The sequence below is a fragment of the Bos grunniens genome, chromosome X (genome assembly GCF_055505025.1).
Source record: "Bos grunniens cultivar Pamir isolate PY7600 chromosome X, Bosgru_T2T1.0, whole genome shotgun sequence".
NCBI classification, from domain to species: Eukaryota; Metazoa; Chordata; class Mammalia; order Artiodactyla; family Bovidae; genus Bos; species Bos grunniens.
In genome coordinates, this window is record NC_141194.1 from 51,519,910 (window position 1) to 51,539,889 (window position 19,980).

The window sequence follows — 19,980 nt, forward strand, 5'->3', positions numbered from 1 at the left end:
AGTCATAACCTCGCGCCTTGGCAACCGATCAACAAAACCGCCATATCTGCCCGAATGCCCCGCCCCTTGGTTCCCGCCCGCGCCGGAAGTCGAAAATCCCGTTAGGCCTGGACTTATTCTCGCGAGGTTTGCTGTCCGCCCGGCCTGCACTGCGGTGTTTCCCGCGCGGGCTATCCCAGTTGGCGGGCGAACGGCGCGGCCTTTCTTAGCGCCGGCGGCGCTGCCGCAGTCATGGGGTTCCTGAAGCTGATTGAGATCGAGAACTTTAAATCGTACAAGGGTCGGCAGATTATCGGACCATTTCAGAGATTCACCGCCATCATTGGACCCAATGGCTCTGGTGAGATAAGCCTGGCTGCGGCCCTGCTCACGTCCCAGCCTGGACCCCCTATCTGCAGCAGAGTAGTACAACCCAGCCTTTGCAACCTGAAATGTCGCGAACCCTAGGAGGTTGCTTGCCCTTCTAAGAGGTTCGATCCGGACCCGCTTTTCCCGCTCGGGTGCTCTGATTCGAACCTCTTCCCCAGGTGTCAATTGCCCGCTCATTGCGTGACCCCCGTCCCGGCCCGAGTGGTACGGGCCGAGATGTACGTTACCCCGCCCACTGCCCCTTGCTTACAGAAGTGGCGCGTCCGGAGCAGGCTTCCAGTCGCGGGCCACGCAATTCCTCGCCGGCGCAGCTGCGTCCGGCACATTGTTTTAACCACCGGGAAGATGTGGGACCGCTCGTGGCCCTTTCCTGGCCTCTGGGCCAAATGGTATACTTTTGCTTCATCCCAGCGCCTCCTCCCGCCTCGCGTGGGTACACTCCAATTCCTTTTTTTTTTTCTTTTAAAAACTCTTCTCTGGAGGCGGCACTTTTGAATTTTGAACTCCGTGCTCCAGTCTCGGTAGTGCTTGGGGTCTTGAACCCCCCCATCCTCAACTGAGAAGTGGAGATGCCTCGAATTAGCCCCTTTCCTACACCTGAAACCGTCGAAAGTCAGAAGTCTTTAGCTTGTCAAATTTATTGAATGTTTACTGCTTTATAAGGATTTGTTCAATCAAGGTGCTGTGGAAACAGCGGAGAACAGAATAAGCCACGCTTTCAGAGAACTTATATTTCGAGGGGAAAGACGATAATAAAGGAGAAAATAAGTTATTTTTTGGCTGTAATAAGTGCTGTGCAGGAAATTAGATTGATGTAATAAAGTGATGATGTGATAAGTGACTCGGATGCCTCTAGGAAGAGTGGTCATTTAGTTAACAATACTGTATTGTATATTTCAAAATTGCTAAGAGTAGATCTTAAAAATCACAAAAAATATTAACTGTGAGGTGATGGATGTTAACTTACTGGGCCAGCCATTTTGCAATATATACAAATAAGGAATCATATTGTACACATGAAACTAATACAGTGTTGTATGTCAGTTCAGCTCAGTCGCTGTTGACTCTTTGCAACCCCATGGACTGCAGCACGCCAGGCTTACCTGTCCATCACCAACTCCCTGAGCTTGCTCAAACTCATGTCCATCAAGTCGGTGATGCCATCCAACCATCTCATCTTCTGTTGTCCCCTTCTCCTGCCTTCAGTCTTTCCCAGCATCAGGGTCTTTTCCAGTGAGTCAGTTCTTCGCATCAGGTGGCCAAAGTATTGGAGTTTGAGCTGATTGGAGTTTGAGCATCAGCTCAAACTCCAATACTTCCAGTGAATATTCAGGACTGATCTCCTTTAGGATTGACTGGTTTGATCTCTTTGCAGTCCAAGGGACTCTCAAGAGTCTTCTCCAACATTACAGTTGAAAAGCATCATCAATTCTTCAGTGCTCATCTTTCTTTATGGTCCAATTCTCACATCCATACACTACTAACAGAAAACATAGCTTTGACTACAAGTCAGCAAATAATGTCTCTACTTTTTAATATGCTGTCTAGGTTGGTCATAGCTTTACTTCCAAGGAGCAAGTGTGTTTTAATTTCATGCTGCAGTCACCATCTGCAGTGATTTTGGAGCCCCCCAAAATAAAGTCTGTCACTGTTTCCATTGTTTCCCCATCTATTTGCCATGAAATGATGGGACCAGATGCCATGATCTTCGTTTTTTGAATGTTGAGTAAGCCAACTTTTTCTACTTTTCTCTTTCACTTTCATCAAGAGGCTCTTTAGTTCTTTGTTTTCTTCCATAAAGGTGGTGTCATCTGTGTATCTAAGGTTATTGATATGTCTCCCAGCAATCTTGATTCTAGCTTGTGCTTCATCAAGCCCAGTATTTCACATGGTGTACTCTGCATATAAGTTGAATAAGCATGGTGACAATATACAGCCTTGACATACTCCTTTCCCAATTTGGAACCAGTCCGTTGTTCCCTTTCCGGTTCTGTTGCTTCTTGACCTGCATACAGATTTCTCAGGAGGCAGATAAGGTGGTCTGGTATTCCTATCTCTTGAAGAATTTTCCACAGTTTGTTGTGATTCACACAGTCAAAGGCTTTGGCATAGTCAGTGAAGCAGAAGTAGATATTTTTCTGAAAGTCTCTTGCTTTTTCTATGATCCAACAGATGTTGGCAATTTGATCTCTGGTTCCTTTGGCCTTTTCTAAATCCAGCTTGAACATCTGGAAGTTCTCGGTTCACGTACTGTTGAAGCCTAGCTTGGAGAATTTTGAGCATTACTTCTCTAGAATGTGAGATGAGTGCAATTGTGCAGTAGTTTGAACATTCTTTGGCATTGCCTTTCCTTGGGATTGGAATGAAAGCTGACCTTTTCTGGTCCTGTGGCCCCTGCTGAGTTTTACAAATTTGCTGGCATATTGAGTGCAGCACTTTAACAGCGTCATCTTTTAGGATTTGAAATAGCTCATCTGTTATATCTTGTTAAAATTGGGGGGAAAAGGAAAAGGAAGAAAGGGTAGTCAGGTAAAGTCTCTATTTCATATCTAAATTCCCTGTCTAAATTATATACCAAGGATTCCTCCTGTCTGCCCGCTGCTGCTGCATTAGCTATCTATTTGGAATCCTGCTGTGTTCCTCCACCTCAGAAGTGTTCTAGCTAAATCACTTCCTAGCCTGAGGGATTTCCCTTGCTAAAGTAGCTCTAACTGATGACCTTCCCTGGAGACTTGCCTAGATTTCTCTCTCAATTAAGCAGGGTTTCTCTATAGCAGCACTATTGACATTTCCAGTGAGATAGTTCTTTGCTCTGGAGTCCATCCTGTGCACTGTAGGATATTTAGTGGCTTCCTTAGCTTTTACCCACTAGGTGACAGTAGCACCACCCCCCATGACTCAGGTATGACAATCAAAAATGTCTTCAGACATTACCAAGTGTCACCTGGGAGGAGAGGCAAAACGACTCCACTTCCCCCCATCTTCTTAGATGGCTAATGCTTGGGGTTCCATTGCAGTTTTTTATGGTTTTGTTTGGTGGCCCCCGTGGAAAGAGCCAGGATGCACGTTTTGGCATTCAGTCCCTTCAACATGGGTAAATTTGTATGTGCAAGTGTTCCAAAAAAACCCCTTGGTCTGACTGCCCCTCCCTTACCTGTTCTTTAGTGTGCAACTCACAAGACTTGCTTTGATTCCCTTCAGTGAATTTCTGCTCTAGACACCTGGTACATGTTAACTTTTATTCTGTCTTGAATTCATGGTATGTATTTTGATATCTTCATCACTGGCCTGTGGAGTTCCCCAAAGAAGACATTCCTTGAAACATTTTATCATTGTTCAGATCATAATGCATGTTATAAAAATGTTTACAATATTGAATGGTTGCAGGTAGGGAGGCCTTTGATTGTGTGATGTTCTTGTCATCCTTGGAGAGCATGGGAGAAGCCCAAAGGTTGGAAATGGGTTGCCTAAAAGACTGACTCCTCATCTGCATGTTGTGCTAGTTGTGATGAGGGAAACCAAGCTAAGAGTCCAGACCTGGTTTGGATAGAATAGGATTGCCATTTGTTGAGCCCCCACTATGTGACAAGTATCAGTACTTTACTTATTCGGACATCTTACATTTAAATTCTCACAGTGACCCTAGGAGGGAGGTACTGTTATCTTTGTTTTATAGATGAGAATACTGAGGCACAACAGGTTGTGATCACCTGCACACTTAATTCTCAGAGCCAGGATCACAACCCGTACCTGTCACACCTGTGCTACTGCCACTCCCACAGAGAACTATGTGCTTACCCATTGAGTCATGTTTTTAAGATTTTCCAGGTGAGGGAAAGGAAAGTCAGCTAAATGGTAGTTGCTCAGTCGTGTCTAACTCTTTGTGATCCCATGGACTGTAGCCTGCCAGGCTCCTCTGTCCATAGACTTTTCAGGCAAGAATACTGGACTAGATTGCCATTCCCTTTTCCAAGGGATCTTCCCGACCCAGGGATCAAACCCAGGTCTCCTGCATTGCAGGCAGATTCTTTACCAACTCTGCCACAAGGGAAGCTCAGTAATCCCTTATATTCTGGAATGGTCCTCTCCAAAAGACATTGACTTTTTAAAAAGACCAAACTAGTTGTCTTGTAGAACATTCCACATTCTGTGTTTGCCTTAAGGTTTCCTCATGCTGTCATGTACCATGTTTCTCTAGATGCTGTATTTCTTATAAACTGGGGGGTAGGTCTAATGGTCTGTTTAGATTCAAGTTGAATATTTTTGGAAAGATAATTCATAGTGATGCTGTGTACTTCATGTATCACTATAAAGACATGCCTTTTTAAAAATGTTAAAATACACATAACGTAAAATTTACCATCTTCACCGTTTCTGAGTGTACAATTCACTAGTGTTAAATAATTCCAGTTGAGCTAGTTCAAATCCTGAAAGATAATGCTGTGAAAGTGCTGCACTCAATATACCACCAAATTTGGAAAACTCAGCAGTGGCCACAGGACTGGAAAGCTCAGTTTTCATTCCAATCCCAAAGAAAGGCAATGCCAAAGAATGCTCAAACTACCGCACTATTGTACTCATCTCACATTCTAGAGAAGTAATGCCCAAAATTCTCCAAGCCAGGCTTCAGCAGTACATGAACTGTGAACTTCCAGATGTTCAAGCTGGTTTTAGAAAAGGCAGAGGAACCAGAGATCAAATTGCCAACATCCGCTGGATCATGGAAAAAGCAAGAGAGTTCCAGAAAAACATCTATTTCTGCTTTATTGACTATGCCAAAGCCTTTGACTGTGTGGCTCACAATAAACTGTGGAAAATTCTGAAAGAGATGGGAATACCAGACCACCTGACCTGCCTCTTAAGATACCTATATGCAGGTCAGGAAGCAACAGTTAGAACTGGACATGGAACAACAGACTGGTTCCAAATAGGAAAAGGAGTACATCAAGGCTGTATATTGTCACCCTGCTTATTTAACTTCTATGCAGAGTACATCATGAGAAACGCTGGGCTGGAAGAAGCACAAGCTGGAATCAAGATTGCCGGGAGAAATATCAATAACCTCAGATATGCAGATGACACCACTCTTATGGCAGAAAGTGAAGAAGAACTAAAGAGCCTCTTGATGAAAGTGAAAGAGGAGAGTGACAAATTTGGCTTAAAGCTCAACATTCAGAAAACTAAGATCATGGCATCTGGTGCCATCACTTCATGGGAAATAGATGGAGAAACAGTGGAAACAGTGTCAGACTTTATTTTTTTGAACTCCAAAATCACTGCAGATGGTGACTGCAGCCATGAAATTAAAAGACGCCTACTCCTTGGAAGGAAAGTTATGACCAACCTAGATAGTATATTCAAAAGCAGAAATATTACTTTGTCAACAAAGGTCCGTCTAGTCAAGGCTATGGTTTTTCCAGTGGTCATGTATGGATGTGAGAGTTGGACTATAAAGAAAGCTGAGCGCCTAAGAATTGATGCTTTTGAACTGTGGTGTTGGAGAAGACTCTTGAGAGTCCCTTGGACTGCAAGGAGATCCAGCCAGTCCATCCTAAAGGAGATCAGTCCTGGGTGTTCATTGGAAGGACTGATGCTAAAGCTGAAACTCCAATACTTTGGCCACCTCATGCGAAGAGTTGACTCATTGGAAAAGACTCTGATGCTGGGAGGGATTGCAGATGAGATGGCTGGATGGCATCACCGACTCGATGGACATGAATTTGAGTGAACTCCCGGAGATGGTGATGGACAGGGAGGCCTGGTGTGCTGCAATTCATGGGGTAGTAAAGAGTTGGACACGACTGAGGGAGTGAACTGAACTGAACTGAAATATATTCACATTTTTGTGCAACCAGTCTTCTGAACCTTTTCATCTTGCAAGACTATACTTGTCAAGCAACAGCTCTGCATTTTCCTCCTTCCCTCATCCCCTGTGTTTTTGTTTGTTTGTTTTTAAACTTGGTTGAGATCAAACTATGTTGAGTTTTGTATCATGCTTGTTTCTCCTGTTTGTGGGCATCTTCCCATGTCATCAAAGTTTGTAGAGGACTTCCCTGGCCGTCCAGTGGTTAGGACCCTGCACTTCCAATGTAGGGATTGTGGGTTCAATTCCTGGTTGGGGAACTTAAATCCTACATGCCTTGCAGTAAAGCCAAAAAAAAAGAAAAAAGCTGTAGAATGATATATTTTGTGAATATATAATTTCCTTAAATGGGGCTCTGGTTTTTGGCTATTGTAAGTAGTAACTTCAAAGGAGCTGTTTTTCTAAGCCTTTGATCCAGGGCTTTGGTCAGGCCCAGTCTTTACAGGGGCAAAACAGTATTTTGTCCTCCTGACAGTCTAAGCACTGAGTGATTAGAGGACATTTCTGTTCTCAGTGTTTCTTTTATTCCTTTTTCCCTCCCCTTATTTCCCCTCCTCTACTTTGTCATGTCCTCCTTTAGGTAAGTCAAATCTCATGGATGCCATCAGCTTTGTGTTGGGTGAGAAAACCAGCAACCTGCGGGTAAAGACCCTAAGGGACCTGATCCACGGAGCTCCTGTGGGCAAACCAGCAGCCAACCGAGCCTTTGTCAGCATGGTCTACTCTGAAGAGGGTGCTGAGGACCGCACGTTTGCCCGTGTCATTGTTGGTGGGTGAGGCTGGCCAGAAGGTTCTCCTTGGGTCCACAGGGGTGGCTAGACTAGTTTGTTGGGGTAGAAGGGAGGCCTGACCCTTGGCTAACTCATGCATTGTCTTGTAGGAGGTTCCTCCGAGTACAAGATCAACAACAAAGTGGTCCAGCTACATGAGTACAGTGAGGAATTAGAGAAGTTGGGCATACTTATCAAAGCTCGTAACTTCCTCGTCTTCCAGGTGGGCTTTTTTTTTTTTTTTTTTACTGTGTTGGGTGTTTGTTGCTGTTTGGGCTTTTCTCTTGTTGGGCAAGCGGGACCTACTGTGTTTGTGCCTGTGTGGTGTGCAGGCTTCTTATTGTGATGGCTTTTCTTCACGTGGGCACTTTAAACAGTTGTTGGCTATCTACTTTTTTTCCTATCCCCACTGGACTTGCTCCATCTCTGGCTTCCTCATCTCTCTCTGAACTAATGTAGCAGCTTCCTCACTGGGCTTCCTGACTCCAGTCTGACCCCCTCCTGTTCATCCCCTAAAATTCATCTTATGAGAGCACAAATATTCCTTCCTCTTAAAACATTTCAGTGATTTCTCATTGCCTTCTGATGGCAGTTCTCAAATTGTAGTCTCTAGATTGGCATCAACTGGGGACGTGTTAGAATTGCACATTCTCAGGCCCTACCCCAGACAGATAGGGGCAGAGACCCTGGGTGAGGCCCAGCAGTTTGTGTTTTTCCAAGAGCTGCAGGTTATTATGATGCACACTAAAATTTGAGAACTGTTGCCTTAGCATGAAATTCAGCTCCTGTCATTCATGAAACAGCCCTGCTTTGGCTCTTGCTCACCTCACTGCCCTCATCTGCCAATATTCTTCTAGCCCTGCATTCCAGCCTAATTAAACTTTTTACAGTTCCCCAAATTTGCCTGCTTTCTTTGGCCTGCAGACTTTGCAATACTAATTTTCCTTTATGTGGAATAACCTCGTCTCTCTTACTTTTTTGTTTAGTTTTTTCCCCATCTTCCAGACACAGTTATCACCTTTGGCAAACCTTCCCACATAGATACTCCTACCAGTCATCTACCCTCAAGCTTCATTTAGTTCTTTTTATGTACTCTTGCTGTCACTGCACATAATACATGGTGTTGTCTCTGCTTCTATTTCTTCTGTTCCCCATGTACATTAAAAGGCAGGGGATGTCCTCAAAGCTCAGTGGTGAAATGTGGCACCCAGTGTGGGGAAGGGATCAGTGAACATTTTCTGAATGATGGAGTGGGTAGGGGAACTGAACTGAGTAGGGTCTAAGTGGGGAGAGTGTTTTGACCTTTACTAGGGTGCTGTGGAATCTATTGCCATGAAGAACCCCAAAGAGAGGACAGCTCTTTTTGAAGAGATCAGTCGCTCTGGGGAGCTGGCCCAGGAATATGACAAGCGAAAAAAGGAAATGGTAAAAGCTGAAGAGGACACACAGTTTAATTACCATCGCAAAAAAAACATTGCAGCTGAACGCAAGGAGGCCAAACAAGAAAAAGAAGAGGTAGGTGGCCAGGTTGCCTCTGGGATCTGAGAGGCCAGGATGAAGCCAGTGCCTCACTGATGCACCCCTGCCTCCACACCTCTATTTGCACAGGCTGACCGCTACCAGCGCCTGAAGGATGAGGTGGTGCGAGCTCAGGTACAGTTGCAGCTTTTCAAACTTTATCATAACGAAGTGGAAATTGAGAAGCTCAACAAAGAACTGGCCTCTAAGAACAAGGAGATAGAGAAGGACAAAAAGCGGATGGACAAGGTAGAGGATGAGCTGAAGGAGAAGAAGAAGGAGCTGGGCAAAATGATGCGGGAACAACAGCAGATTGAGAAGGAGATCAAGTAAGTGGCAGGACTGAGCCTGCGACTTGTGGGAAGCATCTTCCCCTTGACTTGGCTTTGGCTAGAATCAGGCACATTTCTTGACTTGCATGTTAGACAGATAGAGTATTTAAGTACTCAGACTCCATGTAGATAGGTAACTCGGAAAAGGAGAACTTGAAAAGGGTGGTGGCTTTGCCAAGAAGATGTGATGGGAAGCCACTTGTGACTGATAGTCCCTTCCTAGAAGAGGAAAACTGGAGCTTGAAGGTCAAAGAACAGAAATTTGAAAAGGTTAGATCAGATGGGGAACGATTTCGTGAACACAGGGTACTTTTGGGAGTTGTTACCGAGAGGTCTGGCCTGGCTAGGGTTGAGGCAGGGGTGGTAGCTTTACCTTCTAGAGTGGCTGGAATGCCAGGCTGAAGCCATCACAGGATCTGTTGGGCATCCGCCCTGTTCTTTTAGGCACTTCCCTGAGGCTTGGAAGGGAAGCGCCTAATCCCCCTTTGGATTAAAATGCCTTGGAACCTTCCCTTCTCCCACTGAGCTAATTGGTTCCCCCTCCCCTCTGGTGAAAGGGAGAAGGACTCAGAGCTGAACCAGAAGCGGCCTCAGTACATCAAGGCCAAGGAAAATACTTCCCACAAAATCAAGAAGTTGGAAGCAGCCAAAAAGTCACTACAGAATGCTCAGAAGCATTATAAGAAGCGTAAAGGTGACATGGATGAGCTGGAAAAGGAGATGCTGTCAGTGGAGAAAGCTCGGCAGGAGTTTGAGGAACGGATGGAAGAGGAAAGTCAGAGTCAGGGCAGAGATTTGACCTTGGAGGAGAATCAGGTAAGCTCTGAGGGGTGCGGGGATGGGCAAATAGATTGCGAGGCTGACAGGACTGATTTGGTCATCCCTGTCCCTGACACAGGTGAAGAAATATCACCGGTTGAAAGAAGAAGCCAGCAAGAGAGCAGCTACCCTGGCCCAGGAGCTGGAGAAGTTCAATCGAGACCAGAAGGCTGACCAGGACCGGCTGGATCTGGAAGAACGGAAGAAAGTAGAGACAGAGGTGGGCATGCCTTACAAGATTAGGGGTGATGGTCCAGAGAAAAGGAAGTAACGATAGTCTTAACAGTAATGACCATAGTTAACATCTAGCATGGGCTTCCCTGGTGGCTCAGTGGTAAAGAATCTGCCTGCTAATGCAGGGGACACAGGTTTGGTCCCTGGGAACATTCCCCTGGAGAAGGAAATGGCAACCCATTCTAGTATTCTTGCCTGGGAAATTCCATGGACAGAGGAGCCTGGCGGGCTACAGTCCATGGGATCTCAAAAGAGTTGGACACAGCGACTAAACAACAAAAGGCAAGCTCTTACTGTGTGCTAGGCACTGTTTTTTACATATATGCAGTCATCTTTTAAAAGATTTATTTATTTGTCTGTTTTGTTTTTGGCTGTCCTGGTTCTTAGTTGCTGCTTGCAGGCTTTCTCTAGTTGCAGTGCTCAGGCTTCTCATTGCAGTGGCTTCTCTTTTTGAGGCGCACAGGCTCTAGGGCCCATGGGCTTCAATAGTTGTGGCTCTTGGGCTCCAGAATGCTGGCTCAGTAGTTGTGGAACATGGGCTTAGTTGCTCTGCAGCATGTGGGATCTTCTGGACCAGGGATCGAACCTCTGTCCCCTGCATTGGCAGGTGAATTCTTAACCATGGGACTACCAGGGAGGTCCCTGCCTAAGGTTATTAACTGGTGGAACTGGGCTATGAACCTGGGCAGTGTAGCCCACACTTTTTTGGGGTTTTTTTGGCTGTACCTTGTGGCATGTGGAATTTTAGTTCTCTGACCAGGGGTTGAATCTGCACCCCCTGCAGTAGAAGGATAGAGTCCTAGCCACTGGACCACCAGGGAAGTCCCGGAAGCCCACACTTTCAATTATATTTCACTTACCGCCTTCCTAATAACAATAATAGTAAAATAATAGGAATGATGGAAAGTTATTATAATATTTCAAGAGCCTACAATGTTCCAGGCATTGTGCTGCTGCTGCTAAGTCACTTCAGTCCTGTCCGACTCTGTGCGACCCCATAGACGGCAGCCCACCAGGCTCCCCCGTCCCTGGGATTTTCCAGGCAAGAACACTGGAATGGGTTGCCATTTCCTTCTCCAGTGCATGAAAGTGAAAAGTGAAAGTGAAGTCGCTCAGTCGTGTCCGACTCTTAGCAACCCCGTGGACTGCAGCCCACCAGGCTCCTCTGTCCATGGGATTTTCCAGGCAAGAGTACTGGAGTGGGGTGCCATTGCCTTCTCCGGGCGTTGTGCTAAGCACTTTCAAATGTTTAAAAGAAGGTATTAGACATGAATTAATAGCTAGGGGCTTCCCAGGTATGCTAGTAGTAAAGAATCCACCTGCCAATTCAGGAGATAAGGGTTCAATCCCTGGGTCGGAAAGATCCTCTGGAGTAGGAAATGGCAACGCACTCCAGTATTCTTGCCTGGCAAATTCCATGGACAGAGGAGCCTGGCACACTAGAGTCCATGGGGCCGCAAAGAGTAGGACATGACTGAGCAATTGAGGGCACACACACATAGAATCAGTGGCTAATACATGTTAAGCACTTAGTGTGTATTCTATGAAGTGGAGGGTACCTGTATTTTATAGATGATAAAGCAGAAGTGCAGAAATCCCAGAAAGCTTTACTTTGTCTTGGTTTGAGCCTCCCTGATTGGTGAGGAAGATGTTCCAGGCTGGGTAGAGCACCTGTGAGGGGGTCTCATGGGCCCATGGTGGCCCCAGTCAGTTAGCAGAGGCACACTGAACACTGTTTGTATATCCGATTTTTAGTAGGCCTCTTATACTAGTGACAGATTGTCTGTGATTGTTAGGCTCTTAGGATGAGTAGGCATATGGGGGATGAGCCAGGACTCCATGGTCTGGGCCTTAACTTGCTCAGCCTATGGTGATGTAGTGTTTTTGTCTCTCTCCCAGGCCAAGATCAAGCAAAAGCTGCGGGAGATTGAAGAGAATCAGAAACGGATTGAGAAACTAGAGGAATACATCACAACCAGCAAGTATGTGGCTTTGTAACATTCCCTCTTACCTCCAGGCCTGTTCTTGTGAACCCTACCTGTCCTGCCCCTCCCCAGGAAGGACCCTCATAGTCCCTCTCGGCCAGGAATATTTTCTGGCCAGCCAGGGTAACCCCGGTATTTCCTTACTTTGTAGGCAGTCTCTAGAGGAACAGAAGAAACTAGAGGGGGAGCTGACAGAGGAGGTGGAGATGGCCAAGCGGCGTATTGATGAGATTAATAAGGAGCTGAACCAGGTAATGGAGCAGCTGGGGGATGCCCGCATCGATCGCCAGGAGAGCAGCCGCCAACAGCGAAAGGCAGAAATTATGGAAAGCATCAAGCGCCTGTACCCTGGTTCTGTGGTAAGAGTGGAAAGGGAACTCATTTCCTGACCACCTTCTTTCATACTCACTGTCAGATAATTTTCCCAGCAGCCCCATGAGGACAGATTGCTAATTCCATTTTTACAACTGGGGAAAACTGAGGGTCACAGAGGTTAAATGACTTGCTCAAAACAGCATAGCTCATATGTATAAGAACTGCAATTCAAACCCAACTTGTTCTGATTCTTAACCTTGTGTTCTTTTCATTGCACCAGTTGTGTCTTTCTGAAAGTTTTGTCTTGCTTGTGTCCACTCCTTTATGGGAGGTGGAGAAAGTGAAGAGGCCTTTGGAAGAGGGAAGGGGCTGCAGGGCAGGAATTAGTTCCCAGGATGTATCAATAGCTCTGTGCAGGCTTCAGTGTGAGCTCCTTAAGCATATAACAGTCAGCTCATTTACTAGGTTCTTTTGGCCTCTTGAACGAAATCCTGAGTTTCCAGATTCCCTGAATCTTATCCCTCTATTACTGTAATTCCATCCCTGGGTTCAACTTAATTGGGTTCTACAAATATTTCTTGATCATTTCCGTAGATCAAGGGTCCCCAACCTCCAGGATCTAATGCCTGATGATCTGAGGTGGAGCTGATGTAATAATAATAGAAATAAAGTGCACAATAAATGTAATGTGGGATGATTCAAGCACGTTGCATTTATTGTGCTCTTTATTTGTGGAACCAAATTAAGTTGCATAATGCCTGCAGTGGCAGTGGTCTGTGAAATGGTGAAAGTGAGGTTTAGAAAGATCATTTTGGATTCAGACATGACTGCCTGAAGTTGTTGCTTTGGGGCCAGAGTAGGCCTTTTTTCCATAGTTTGGGGACTGTGCTCCTGATAGAGATTCTGACCTGCCATCCCTCTTCTAAGCTGGGAATTAAGGTACCTGAGCCAGCTCTCAAAAACTTCATGATTCATTCACTCTTCTGACTTTCCTTAGTACGGCCGCCTCATTGACCTCTGCCAGCCCACACAAAAGAAGTATCAGATTGCAGTAACCAAGGTTTTGGGCAAGAACATGGATGCTATTATTGTGGACTCAGAGAAGACAGGCCGGGACTGCATTCAGTATATCAAGGAGCAGCGTGGGGAGCCTGAGACCTTCTTGCCTCTTGATTACCTGGAGGTGAGGCTGGTGGTGATGGGGTCAGGGCATTGTGAGAGGGCTGCTCCTCCTAGCCCTCCATGTTCAGCCACTTAACTAAGCTTTTTCTCACAGGTAAAACCTACAGATGAGAAACTCCGGGAGCTGAAGGGGGCAAAGCTGGTGATTGATGTGATTCGCTATGAGCCACCTCACATCAAAAAGGCCCTGCAGTATGCTTGTGGCAATGCCCTTGTTTGTGACAATGTGGAGGATGCCCGCCGCATTGCCTTTGGAGGCCACCAGCGCCACAAGGTATGGATTCCCTTGCCACATTGTAACTGGATAGGCTTAGTATTGGTGATTCCTTTGTTCAGCTTCTCCCCACTCCTGTCTTTTCCCTGCTGTATTTAGACAGTGGCACTGGATGGGACCCTGTTCCAGAAGTCAGGGGTGATCTCTGGCGGGGCCAGTGACCTGAAGGCCAAGGCCCGACGCTGGGATGAGAAAGCAGTAGACAAGTTGAAAGAGAAAAAGGAGCGGTTGACAGAAGAGCTGAAGGTAAGCCACAGGCAGGGCTGTCCCTAGAAATGGGGGTCCTAAGCCCAGGCCAGCCGACCACATTCTTACCACCTAGCCTTTCCCTCTTGTCCACTTCAGGAGCAGATGAAGGCAAAGCGAAAAGAGGCAGAACTACGTCAGGTGCAGTCTCAGGCCCACGGACTGCAGATGCGGCTCAAGTACTCACAGAGTGACCTAGAACAGACCAAGACACGGCATCTGGCCCTTAATCTGCAGGTGGGGCCTGACTTTCAGCCCTGTTCACCAATGGCCATCCTCATATTCCTGGTCTAGGCTTTTCTAGGGGTGGGGAAGTTGTCCCTCATCCCTCTCTCCTCCCAATTTGTTCCTAGAAACCAGGAGTAGATGGCATAGGGTTAGACAGTCAGGAGTTTAGGACTTGGCTCTATGGTATTAGGCAAGTTACTAAACCTCTCAATATTCAAATCTTTTGATCATTTTTATATTGGTTTGTAAGAGTTTTTTGAAAAATATATTCCAGAAACGTCTTTTTCAAATGCATGTATTACAGATACTCAAAGAACAGAACGAAACAAACACCAAACAAAAACAAACAAACCTCTCAGTGTCCATTTTTTCATCTTAATCTGTAAATAATCTGTAAAATTATAGGGTTCTTGCACAGATTGAATGAGTTAATACATGTGAAGTATTTAGACTGATTGCTTGTACCAAGTGAATGTTCAGTAAATGTTAGGTGCTATTAACCTAATTAATTCATTCAGCAAATATTTGAGTTTCTTCTGAGTTTTGAAAGTGAGCTACAGATATTTCAGTCCCTGTGAGTGGAGGTACTTTTCTAGCTATATTAATGTGTTTGATCATGGGTGCTTCCCCAGACCACTCTGGAGGTGTTATATAATATGTAGTATATATGTCATTTTTCTAAAATCAAAAAGTAAATTCCAGGACACACCTGGCTCCAAGGGTTATAGATGAGGAAAGTGTAGACCTGTAAATAACAATGTTTATTGTGTGCCCAGCCTTTTGGATTGAAGCTGACAGACTGGAGGCCAGGGAAGGAAGCCATATGATGGTTGGAGAGATGATGCAGCCTTGAGTGGAGCAGTGCTAAGTCAGGTTCTCAGTGTGTGGAGAGTTAGCCCTTTTTGTCCACGGGACTGGTACACACAGGGTGGCTCTTTCTCTAAGGATCCTGGTCTCTTTTGTCCTCTCAATTCCATTTCTTATAGGAAAAGTCCAAGCTGGAGAGTGAGCTAGCCAACTTTGGGCCTCGAATCAATGATATCAAGAGGATCATCCAGAGCCGAGAGAGGGAAATGAAAGACTTAAAGGAGAAGATGAACCAGGTTGGTAGAGGATGTACCTGCTCAGCACGGGCAGGACTAGGATTGGAAGCAGCATTCTGACCCGAAGGGCCTTTTCTCTCCCTTGCTTCTCTCCTTAGGTAGAGGATGAAGTATTTGAAGAGTTTTGTCGGGAGATTGGTGTGCGCAATATCCGGGAGTTTGAGGAAGAGAAGGTGAAGCGGCAGAATGAAATTGCCAAGAAACGGTAGGTGGAAGTCTGGGTGGAAGGGGGAGATTGAGGTATCCTTGAGCCCCTAGCCTGACATCTGGGGAGTCAAATACCATCATAAGGTAAGGAGCAGCTTTTAGAATGATGGACATTTATTGTAGTCACCTTTAAAGAACAGGGACATCAGGGAAGCACGTGTCACAGTATAGGGATTAAGAGTGCCAGCTTTAAACATGGTTTACCTGGATTAAAATCCCAGCCCCAAAGTTCATTTATCTTGGATAATGACCTCTCTAAGCCCCAGTTTCCTTATGTGTCAGATGGGATAATAATGATACCTATCTCATAGATTGTCAGGTGGATCAGAGGTTGGGCTTAATCTTTATAAAGTATTTAGCATAATACTTAGCACCTACTAAGAGCAGTAGATAATAGGCCACAGCAGTGAAAGCCTAACCACTAGAACCACCCAGGGAACTCCCAATAGATACTAGCTTTTATTATTGTCATTATCCTAATAGGTGATGAGTGAGAGGAGGGCCAAAGTTCTAGGTTGGAAGAATAGTAAGAACAAAGCAAGTTTCTCTTTTCTTTCCCACTTTAATTATTCATTTGTTCAACCAACCTTGTGCCAAGTTGTCCTGTGCTAGGTATTGGAAACAGTGGGGAGATGAGGGTAAGATAGATGAACATGACAGTCTCTCTGAAGGAGGTCACCCCTTGAATCCTGGGCTTCAGTCAGCCCATCACCCATATTGTAACAGTTCATTGGTCTCCTACCCCCAAGCCAGGCTCAAGAAATATAGAATTGAATCAGAGACTGTCCCTGTCCTGAGGGAGTTTTGGGGATAGTGGAGGAGATAAACAAGTAGATTAGCAATTTCAGAATAATGCTGTACTTTAGGTAGATAGAAAGTACAGAGGAAAATGTTCAAGGAACTGTAGATCAACAAGAAGGAAAAAAAAAAAAAACCTAGAGACTCAGTAGAAGAATGAACAGGATGTAGTCACATATAGCATTTCATGGAAAGAGAAGCTCGAATGGCTAACAACCGTGAGTTGATGTCCAGTCTCATTCCTAATCAGATAAATTCAAATTAAAACAACTTAGCAGCATTTGGTGAAAATAAGTCTACATGAACCCTTTGACTTAGCAGAGCCACTCCTTGGGTCTCTATCCCAAAGAGTTTTGGCCACCAGGTCTCAAAGAGACAGATTCAGAGTTGTTCATCTTGGCGTACTTTGTGATAGTGGGACGTTGATAGCAATGTAGACAGCTGTCACTGCAGGGAAATACAAGTTAAATGTGATGACTGTACAGACTATGGAATACTCTGTTCAGACAGGAACTAGATTTACAGAGTAACAAGGATAAATTTATAACACTGTACATTTGTGTAAATTTAAAAGCGACATTTTTACAAGTATATGCATTTTAAGGTTATATACATATGTATGTATCTACCTATCTGTGTATAATGTACATCATTTCTGTGTATTTGCTCACTGTTGGGAACATAATAGTAGAAATCTGATTGAACCCAAGGAGACAAGGGAAAGGTCTCATACAGACAGTGATCATAAAAGTTACATGAACTCTGGGGTATGATTAACTCAACTGCACCCAAAAGGGAGGAACTCAACAAAGTATAATAGAAACGAAGAACCTGTTCGCAATCCTCAGGAAAGGTTTTACAGAACAAGGAGTGATGAACTGGGGACCTATAGAGTGATTTAGCCAGCCAGGCAGTACACAGAAGGGAGTTCCAAGCAGTGAGAACAGCATGCTCAGAGGTGTGAGAGAGCATGCCTTGTTCTGTAAACTAAGTATTGAATGTCTGGAGCGGAAAAATGGGGTCAGGAGGAAGGTGGGGGTGTTGGAGAGGTCAGCAGGGGCCAGATCACAGAAGGCTTTATGAGTCATTCTTAAGAGATTGAACTTAAAATTGCATAGCTCAAAATTATAGAGTTAATTACATTCTATTTGGATTATAGTGACTAATAGGTTTAAGCTGCTAGCATGACATCTGGCAACATCTGTCACACCATATTGGGGGGTGGAGGGGCAGTTGGAAGTTAGCCCTGCCTGTCCTGCTAATATCTGTGTATGCTAGTTGCATACGTTTTTAGTTTCTAAAGAGTTAGGGAGGAGGGAACTACCAGGGATCTGTTTTCTCCATTTTTTTTTTTTTTTTTTTTTACTATCCAATCTCTGCCCTCGTAGAAGTTCTGGAATCTTGGGGCAGAGGTATATGCAGGGGTTTGGGGACAGTTAGAAAGAGTCAAAGCCCATGAACTGAATACAGTCAGTCAGCCTGGAGATGGTGATATTAACTAAAATTTATTGAGTACTTACTGTGTACTAGGCAAGGTTCTAAAAATTTTATACGTATTAATTCCCAATAACTGAGGTAAGTACTATTGTTATTTCCATTTTTCAGTTGAAAAAACAGGTAAAGAGATATAATTAACTTGTCTGAGATTCACTACCAGTAAATGGCAGAGTTGGGATACCAATCCTCTTATCCTACCACATTATCCTGTAAGGATGCCATAGGAGAAGAATCCCAGGTTTTGGTGTTTATAGACTGGGATCTGATCTCACATTTGCTAGCTGTATGGCCTTAGGCAAAGTCTTTTACCTCTTGGCTCAAGTTTCCTTTTTTGTAGAAATGGGATAATAATGCCTATTTGTAGAGCTATTATTAGAGGATTAGAGGTAATGTATGTAAACTACACAGAAGCTTAATAAATAGGAATTAACATAGCTAGTGGATTCAGGTGGACCTTTTTATATCCGCTTCTAGGAACTTGTTGGGGCAGGGCGCCAGTGTTTAAAGGAAAATTAATAGAGTTTGGCCCAATCTCCTCTGCTGCCTTGTGCCGTATCTACAAAGCTAGGCCAGGGAACTTAGTTTTGTAACTTGAGGGGACAGTTTTATATGGATCTGTGTGGATGAGCTCAGTGGTGACTTATATTCAGCAGTAACTGAGTCCCTGTGCCCTGTTCTCCTTTCTCCCCACAGTTTGGAGTTTGAGAATCAGAAGACTCGTTTGGGTATCCAGTTGGATTTTGAAAAGAACCAACTGAAGGAGGACCAGGATAAAGTGCACATGTGGGAGCAGACAGTGAAAAAAGATGAAAATGAGATAGAAAAGCTCAAGAAGGTAAGAAAGGAGAACATGAAAAACTAAAAACTAGGAGAAAAAATTAGAAGAGATAATATCCATAATTTATAAAGCCCTCCTCTAAATAAGAAAAACACCAAGACCTAAATAGGGAGAAAAATGAGTGGCATCAACAGTTCAAGGAGAGATTCAGATAACCCATAAATACATATCCATAATTGAGCCTTGCTGCTGCTACTGCTGCTAAGTCGCTTCAGTCGTGTCCAACTCTGCTCGATTCCATAGATGGAAGCCAACCAGGCTCCCCCATCCCTGGGATTCTCCAGGCAATAGTACTGGAGTGGGCTGCCATTTCCTTCTCCAATGCATGAAAGTGAAAAGTGAAAGTGAAGTCACTCAGCCGTGTCCGACTCTTAGCAACCCCATGGACTGCAGCCTACCAGGCTCCGCCACCCATGGGATTTTCCAGGCAAGAGTACTGGAGTGGGGTGCCATTGCCTTCTCCAGTTGAGCCTTAGTAGAACTCAAAGGAATGCAAATTAAAACAATAATTACATGTAATTTGTTTCTTATCACATCACCCAAGATTTTAAAAAAAAAAAAAAGGATACTAGCATGTTGCACAAGAGACCGGCATTCTTAGGCCATATGGCAGCATCCATTGAGAGTCTTCAGAATACATTTCTCCTAACTCACTAATACCTGAGGAGATCCAAAGTGCTGGCATAGCTTTGTGCACACAGGTTGATAATTAGTGACAAATATTTATAGTTCCATATAGGAAACTGTCCCATGTCTCCTAGGAATTAGGATTGAAGCAAATTATGCTACATTCATGTAAGTATTTGTGTAGTTTAATAGTTTCAAATTTGAGTAATATACTGACCTCTTTTAAAGATTTATATTGGCTTAAAATATCCTTAATGTTAAATATGTACAAACATACCACTTAACCAAAAAGGCAGGACAAACTTCCAAATTAATTTTATAATTAACCACATGAACTCAGTGCAACAGGTGATGGTGTTTTGCTGAAACTGAGTTCGTATTCACAGTGTGCCTGTGCTGACTGTCATGGCTCAGTTTCTTTGAGTCAAGCATGCCTGTTCCACCAGTTATTTGACGACTGATTTACCCACACCCCTTCTCTTTAAATTCCTATGGAATATTTTTTAAAAAATTTCTTTGGCTGCAGTTCTTCGTTAGGGCATGCAGGATCTTTAGTTGTGGCACTTGGGATCTAGTTCCCTGGCCAGGACTCAAACCCAGGCCCCTGCACTGGGAATGTAGAGTCAACCATTGGACCACCAGGGAATTCCCTAAATTGCTGTGAAACTTTAGTTCCTTGCAACATCCCTACCTGAGGTGATTTGATTCTCACTTGGCTTAAGTACATCATTTGACTTTTATGTCTGCCTTTGTTTGTTGTTGGTTGTATGGTTTT

At 44.5% G+C, this 19,980-nt stretch overlaps 1 protein-coding gene across 3 annotated transcripts in view; it reads left to right on the plus strand.

Moving 5' to 3' along the window:
• The first annotated feature begins 141 nt into the window (after positions 1 to 141).
• The window catches only part of SMC1A (structural maintenance of chromosomes 1A), a 47,406-nt gene continuing 27,567 nt past the window's right edge, over positions 142 to 19,980 (plus strand). For all 3 annotated transcript variants that reach the window (XM_086388647.1, XM_086388646.1, XM_086388648.1), the window contains exons 1-16: positions 142 to 340; positions 6,813 to 7,001; positions 7,113 to 7,225; positions 8,314 to 8,517; positions 8,611 to 8,849; positions 9,410 to 9,668; positions 9,751 to 9,891; positions 11,805 to 11,887; positions 12,042 to 12,249; positions 13,203 to 13,388; positions 13,482 to 13,661; positions 13,761 to 13,907; positions 14,007 to 14,144; positions 15,122 to 15,238; positions 15,337 to 15,443; positions 18,434 to 18,575. In XM_086388647.1, the coding sequence (XP_086244773.1) occupies positions 232 to 340; positions 6,813 to 7,001; positions 7,113 to 7,225; positions 8,314 to 8,517; positions 8,611 to 8,849; positions 9,410 to 9,668; positions 9,751 to 9,891; positions 11,805 to 11,887; positions 12,042 to 12,249; positions 13,203 to 13,388; positions 13,482 to 13,661; positions 13,761 to 13,907; positions 14,007 to 14,144; positions 15,122 to 15,238; positions 15,337 to 15,443; positions 18,434 to 18,575 (2,562 nt within the window). In that variant the 5' untranslated portion in view covers positions 142 to 231. The remainder of the gene's footprint in view (positions 341 to 6,812; positions 7,002 to 7,112; positions 7,226 to 8,313; positions 8,518 to 8,610; positions 8,850 to 9,409; positions 9,669 to 9,750; positions 9,892 to 11,804; positions 11,888 to 12,041; positions 12,250 to 13,202; positions 13,389 to 13,481; positions 13,662 to 13,760; positions 13,908 to 14,006; positions 14,145 to 15,121; positions 15,239 to 15,336; positions 15,444 to 18,433; positions 18,576 to 19,980) is intronic.